Here is a 7,273-nt window from a genome sequence, read left to right on the forward strand (position 1 = left end):
TCGAGCTGTCCCGAAATATTTGTCGACCTGCGAACACTCGCCAAAGCTCACTGAAATCGGAGAAAGTGAGCAGGCGTGTGCTGGAGCAGCTGGCGACTAAGCCCGGGAGGACGTGACGTGCTCTGATACCAATTGTTGGAATTAGGGTTGCAGAGAAACACACACAGCTTGGAGAAGACGAAGGAAGCTCAAGGCACACAATAGAGAGTATATTACTTAGTGTGCAATGGAAAAATTAGATAGCCCTAAAGTGATGGGCGTATATATAATGCACGGGGGGAAAAACCTCCTAAAGAGGGAAAAAATGCCCCGGCGGTCCTAGTGTGTTCACACACATCACTACCACATGTATATGGTAACAATACAGGTATAGGCTACACCATATGTGAAGAGTGCAAGAATGCAAGAGAAGAGAAGATGGAGAGAGAAGAAGCGAGACCTATGTTTATGGGAAAAAACCAAGTATGTGTGAGCTCCTTATTCTATAATGTATATAAAAGAATAAGTGAAGTGGACGAGCGCGTGACCTAGCCGGCCACATGGGACTTTACCCCAACAACGTCTCACATAAAATCCAATGTGGCCATGAGAGATAAAGAAAAAGAATATTGTACAAAACATGTCCAAGACCATTATCAAGTATGATATCAACCAATGCTCACTTGCTCACTAAATCTGTGTGCATCCGGTTCAAATTGTAGAGGAATTATAGAGCAATCGACCACATACTCCTCACCAAATCTACACACATCCTGCATGTAACTCCCAATACACTGTAAAGTGTCTCTATGCTCAAAGAAAGTATCAGTCATTGCACGACTGACTTCATCCACTGCAAATGCGCCTACCGTAAATGCAATCTCAAGTCTTGAGATTAGTATCTCATACAAGCGAATTCTAAATGATGATGCAATCCTTGCAATCTTTGCCAACCTAACCATCTCAGTCAAATCTAGCTGAGAGGTCCAGTCATGGAAATCATCATGCCACCTTGACTATGATCCATGGAATTCATCCTTGAATTCACCGCATATCACATGCATACCAAAAGTATATGTCTGTCTTGAATCCTGTGTGTCAAAAGCAATGTCCAAACTCTAACTCGCATGCATCAACCCCTAGCCTAAACATATCCATGAATAACTGAATCACATTTGAATCCTCAGTGCGCTCAAACCATCCATATTTGTCATCGCATGCACAAATGACAAGCCTTGTTGCACAATTGTGTGAACAACTGGCTCAACATGTTGACCATCTCGAGCATCAGGCAATCTATCTGCAAAGGAAACACGCCTCATCTCTCTACAGACTGCGTACTCACAATTCTATTTTGTCTTGTATGTGACATACTTGCATTGCACAAATCGTGTCAGCACTAGTACCTTTGCTATGACTAGTTGTTCGCAATGCAATTTGAAATAGTACTTGTCCAACACTACCTGACATTCATTGTCTCTAAAACGACTCACAGAGATCAAGGTCTACGTCAAACTTGGCACATGGCATATATCTCGCAGCACGTATGATATACCACTTGGCAATGAAAGTTTGACATCTCTTGCACCGACTATGTCATGCGCTAAACCATCAACTAGAAGCACATGTCTACGCATGCCACTAGCATATGTGCTAAACCACACACGACTCAACGTGATGTGAAACCTAGCACTTGCATCTAGTATCCAACGTAAAGATAATGTGTTGTCAACCGACATAAGAAAGTCAAGAGTAAACATAGAAGCAAACTTGATATATTCGTCATATGTAGTCTCTGGTCTCATACATTACTTCTCCTCCCACATCAATCAAAGTGATAGCATCTATTATGTGTTGTCTCCTGCACTATCTCATTCATTGCTCCCACATCAATCAAAGTGATAGCATATATTCTGTGTTGTCTCTTGCATTGTCTCACTCGTAAAAAACAACGTCTGCGTACATGCTTGTATGACCACAATTAAAATATACAAAGTCTGTGCTACAAGATAATCCTCAGACTGTATGTATATCTCTAGACTCATCTATGATAGAAGCATTACACAATCTCTACCAAATATCTCTAGCTGTACATGCATCTAAACTGATGCGATAGATAGACTCACCAAAGTGCAACATGATCATCAAAGATGCAACCTCATCCAAGTCCTTCCACTCATCATCAATCGTAGACTAATTTGGCCTAGCATCCATGTCCTATAGTGGCAACACTTGGTCCAACTAAGTCAATGCATCATGCATACCTTCTTGTCAATGCTCAAAGTTTGAGCCATCACAACTCTTATTGAAAAGCAAACACTTAACAATGATGTACTAGCAAAATCCATGGTGATAACCTGTGAACAAGAACAAGCACAAATTGATCAACCAACAATAGCCAAAGCCTGGCTAATTGATACAACGAGCACTATCAAAATACAACATATATTTTGGCCTAAGTTGTTCAAGAAAATTGTCAGCAAATATGGTGAACAATGTAATGAGGCAAGTGAGCAAAGCCACTCAAATGATGCAGAAACCGCTCTAATCCAAGAGCTTATCTAACCAAGAGCACTATGCGGTAACTGATGAACCCTCCTATAGAGAGTACCACATAGTTAAATGACATAATCCGGTGAGCAAACACTCAAGCCCACAAGAGCAACCAATGAGTGCCAAAATGCAATTTCACATCATGCGCATAAACAAACAAACTTGTGGAGAAAATGCGTCAGAGTTTTGGTAGTGGCTATTCGACCATAATAACCATAACTGCCATAGACATTTGAAAAACAATTTCAAATCGTGCACAAAATCCGCACTCAAGCATACATGAGCTGAACCTCCATATCTGCAAAGCGGAATGCATATGTGTGTGCTCAAAGAAGTATGACAACACAACTTGCAACCCGGCCCATTCTTCACCGAATCAACCCCACACATCTACATACATGAGAAGCAGCATGGAGGATCACGAAACCTCAACCCATTGAGCCAAGTCTGGTGTCAAAGCATGAAAATAATATGTACCCGAGAGCTCTCTAACTCTACCAGTACACTCTGCAACTGACACGTGGTCAACACTCCACACAAAAAGAACATGCAATGTGCCTCTGAACCTCAACATATGCTAGCTTGAGGATCGATACACTCACAAAGACATGTTGTGAATCATGCAAAATAAGGCCCCTGTCACACAAGTCCGGTTGGACATGTGTGGGGATGCCGGTTCGGTTCACAGCGCAGAGGACACACTCTAAAGCCAGAAATCGTTTTCCACCGGGCAAACCCCTCGCCGATCTTGCCTTACAGGCGGACGTCCGCCAAAAAAGCAGCAGCCAAAGGAATTGGGCATTGCAATTTGCAGGGACCCATGAAGGGCGAAAGGCCTCGTTGACGTTCTCAAAGAGCTGAGGCTCCTGCTGCCCCACTTGCAAATATTGACCTGCTAGAACTCTCGCAGCTAACGATCAAGTTTTGTACATACATAGCTGCTTCTGGAGTACCGAGATGCAAAACAGTCCTGCAGGCGCCATCCCACAGTCGTGTCAGCCTCCAGTGCATGAGCTTGCTCCTGCTCTGTTGATGAGACCATAAAATTAATCGGTAATGACGTCCAGTCTGTGCTCTTGCTTGTGTTAGCAATTAGCTTGCATTGATAGGCAGCTAGCTCCGAGACTACGTCCTATGGGCTTTATTTGCAGCACACCAAACCCTACATCCGGTTGGAAAACATTGCATCAGTAATCTGCTTCATAAAGCCTTCTGCAAGACAACTCGTAAGCTGCTCGAGCTTTCAAGGCCTTTACTTGCAAATGCAAGTCTATTACACATCCATAGCTGCCATAGCTCCGCTACCGAGCTTTGTTTCGCTCTCCATCATCGGATCCGCTCAAGCGATCCCGAAACCGACCACGAGTACCAAGCTCCCGAGGCTGCCGCTGAGAGCTCACAAGAGAGGGGGAAACACGTGTGAGAGGAGGGGAGAGCAAGCATGCCACTGATCGATTGCACGGCTCTGATACCAATTGTAGGATTGAAAAGCGTGCAAGGTCAAGAGTGCAAGAGCATAGAAGATGGAGAGAGGAGAAGCTACCTGTACGTGTTGTTGGGGAAAAATCTCACCAAGTATGTGTGAGCCCCTTATTCTACTATGTATATAAAAGAGTAAGTGAAGTGGGCAAGCGCTTGGCCTAACCGGCCACATGGAGCTCTACCCCAATAGATACAAAGGACTCCTCCATCTATGTGTAGGCAAAGGAGATGAGTTGGTTGGTGACCTTCATCCCCTTGATGAGGAGTTTTTTCATACCATTTTCTGATATCTACAAAGTATATGGGACTCTGCATTCTTTGGGAGGTTGAGGATGTCCTTATAGACTACCTATTGTCCACCAAGTTTGGACTTTAAGTGGTGACATAGTTGGGCTTTTAGGTTAAGCGTGTGAGCTCTTTTCTTTATTCAGGGTATGCAAGGCTTAAGAATGCAAGCCATGATTAATGATGCTTGTACTGTGAAGCAACAATTTGAGCTAGAGGTTATCCATCTGAAGGACTTTCTATGGGCTTTATATGTAGCCATTAAGTATAGTAAGGGCAGGGCAACATTTCCTTAGCCAAAACCTATTAAAGCTAAATCTAGATTAGCTGTGATGTTAGGGTTTTATGTGACTTAAAAGTCATCACCTTCAACACTTTTGGCTACTTGGCTGCTTCCACCACAACCTTACGTATGAAAGGAGGATTATTGGTAGCTTCATCAACATTAGAGATGTAGTGCATGTCATAAAATCTAATATCTAACCAGTCCAAATGATTTTCTCATATTAAACTGATCACTTAATGTGGGAGAATAAACGGGATCAAGGGTTAAGATATAGACATGTGCTTATAGATCTATCTCAACACGGGGCCAATGGTAAAGGGGCTCAATGAGAGATGGTCTATCAAAGAGCAAGGCTACCGATGGAGCTTAGAAGACCTTAGGGTTAGCTTCATTAAATACCTCCAAAGATTAGTGTTTAAATTCCTTTGACCTAAGTTAGGGTTGAGCTTGAGGTGGGAACCCGACCCAAGCTCAAGGTGCTTGTCCTGTTTGAGGTGCTTGTCATGCTTGAGGTACTTGTCGTGCTTGATTAAGGTGCTTGAGGTGCTTGTCCTGCTGGATAATTAAGGTGCTTGAGGTGCTTTGTTGTGCTTGCTTGAGATGCTTGTGTGAACACCCCCAAGCTAGAAGTGCTTTGTCATGCTTGATGAGTAAGGTGCTTGAGCACTAAAAGTCAAAGTGATCCCTACATAAGAGGGGGCGAGCCCATATTGTAGGGGCTAGTGAGAGAATACACACACACACACTCAAAGTAACTCCAAGCCTTAAGAGGCAGCAAGGACACATGTCAAGCTCCTACCCATGCTACCTTCATGAGGTGCTTGAATCCTATTGGCCAGGCTTAAAAGGGGTCCAATGATAAATTACTTGAATTAACTAATTTTTTTTTGCATTTATCAAGTGTCCTCTCTCAAAGGGGAAAGGGGGACACTTGTCCCAAGACTACCCCTATTGCTAGAAATGGCCCAAGCTTGTGATTGGCTAGGCTTGGCATGAGCCAATGAGCTTCAAGCATAAGCTAGAAGAGGGGGTCAACCAAAGCAAGAAGAGGCCTTGCTTGCAGGGTATACTCGCCCACACACACTCACATACACTCTCATTGTGTGCTATGCAAAGTGCAAGAGCTCCATCTCCTTCTCCAAGCTCCTTGAGAAGTTGAGAACCTACACCAAAACTCTTGGCTGTGGAGTGCAAATCCAACCGAGAGCCATGCTTCAATGCTTAAGCTTTCCATCTTCTCCATCTTCATTACTATGCTATTATGTATGCTAGCAAGAAGAGTTATGATAAGTGATGAACTGATTCTTTCTCCTATGAAATGTTTCTTCTTTGTCTTCCCTACCCTCATTTCCTGCTAGCTCTCTCCACCTTTGAAGGTGTTTGAGGTCTTGGGATTGAGGCTTGGGATAGTTAAATCTTTCTTCAAAGTTTATGTTATGTTTGTGTTAATGCATGAAGCTTTCTATCTTCATTGCATCACCAGGTCACAAGGAACTCAAAGATTGTATTGTAACAAGTCTCTCTTGATGGGAGAAATCATAATACAAATGCCTATTGGAGGGGGGACCGCCGGCTCCACATAAATATGGTCCTCAACTGTTTTCATGTTCTCTAAATTCTCTCTCTTGCAAAAGTATTGTTCATGCCAAGTTAACTAATTGCTATTATTATGTTGCTATCTTCAATTATGTTCACCCGCTATGCTCACAAAGTAGTTTCTTAAAAGTATTCTCATTAATTTCCGCTACTCTCAAGTTAATAGGACAATTCCATTACATTGGTATCAGAGCATTTGGTTTCTCTTTTCTTGCTTAAGAAGAGAGGTCCTTAAGTAGACTATAAATGGTTGATTTTGTTAATTATATTAGGGTAAGTGGAATTGTGATCTATTATTGGTTTTGTTGAGCCCAATATGTGGGATATGGTGCACACCTCGGGAGCTTTGGACTTAATAATGGAGTCTTTTTAGACTTGCCTACGGCTTTACCGTTATTGAGCCATAAGAAGTCCGAAAGGAGCTACCCCTCGGCAACTCTGCTATGTTATACCTACTCCACTACTCTTTATAATTAACCACTTCGATCCGTGGGTGTAGATACTTAAGAGCCAGTTTTCAAAGGCGAAGAGGAGTGGAAACTAAGGTTTTGAATTGCCAAAGCATACACTAAGTACGGACACAAATTTTGTTAACATGGCTGACAGTAGAATGAACATTGATAGCTTTGATTTTGCACATGAAGGTGCTAATGAGGATGCCCCCATGTTGGTCAATTATCTTGTTACTAGGTTGTAGCAAGCTATGGGCAACCCTGCTTTGCAAGCCGAAGTTACTCAAGAATTTCGTGCTTATGGAATTTCCTTTCCTCTCCAAGAGGAGAGAGAGCTTAGGAGGCCTCTTGAAGAGACCCCCAAAAGAAGACTCTCTCCCATTCGAGAGGAGGAATCCAAAGAGCAAGAAAGCAATGAAACTTTAAGTTCCTCTGAAGATGTGGCTCCACAAAGACGGCGGCCTAGACGATCGCCCACTCCTCCCAAGAAGAAAAGATCAACACATAGTCCTTCTCCTCGTCACTCCGAAAGGGAAGAGAGGAAACAAAGGAAGAAAAGGGCAAGAAAGAGGTCACCCTCTTCTCCTTATTCTTCACCTTCCTCCTCTTCTTCCGATGAAAGCTATGGCTATTCTCCTAG

The 7,273-nt window shown here is 43.0% G+C and overlaps 1 protein-coding gene across 1 annotated transcript; it reads right to left on the reverse strand.

Annotated features, from left to right (window-relative positions):
• Positions 1-603: 603 nt before the first annotated feature.
• Positions 604-4,110, reverse strand: LOC147427041 (uncharacterized). Its single transcript, XM_086498353.1, has 4 exons — positions 3,789-4,110; positions 3,659-3,694; positions 3,486-3,558; positions 604-3,398 (listed from the first exon to the last, which is right to left on the reverse strand). The coding sequence occupies exons 1-4, from the start codon at positions 3,811-3,813 to the stop codon at positions 3,236-3,238; spliced, it is 297 nt and encodes a 98-aa protein (XP_086354479.1). The 5' UTR covers positions 3,814-4,110; the 3' UTR covers positions 604-3,235.
• Positions 4,111-7,273: the final 3,163 nt, after the last annotated feature.

Source organism: Adiantum capillus-veneris, chromosome 24 (assembly GCF_014529385.1).
Source record: "Adiantum capillus-veneris isolate H3 chromosome 24, ASM1452938v2, whole genome shotgun sequence".
Lineage (NCBI taxonomy): Eukaryota > Viridiplantae > Streptophyta > Polypodiopsida > Polypodiales > Pteridaceae > Adiantum > Adiantum capillus-veneris.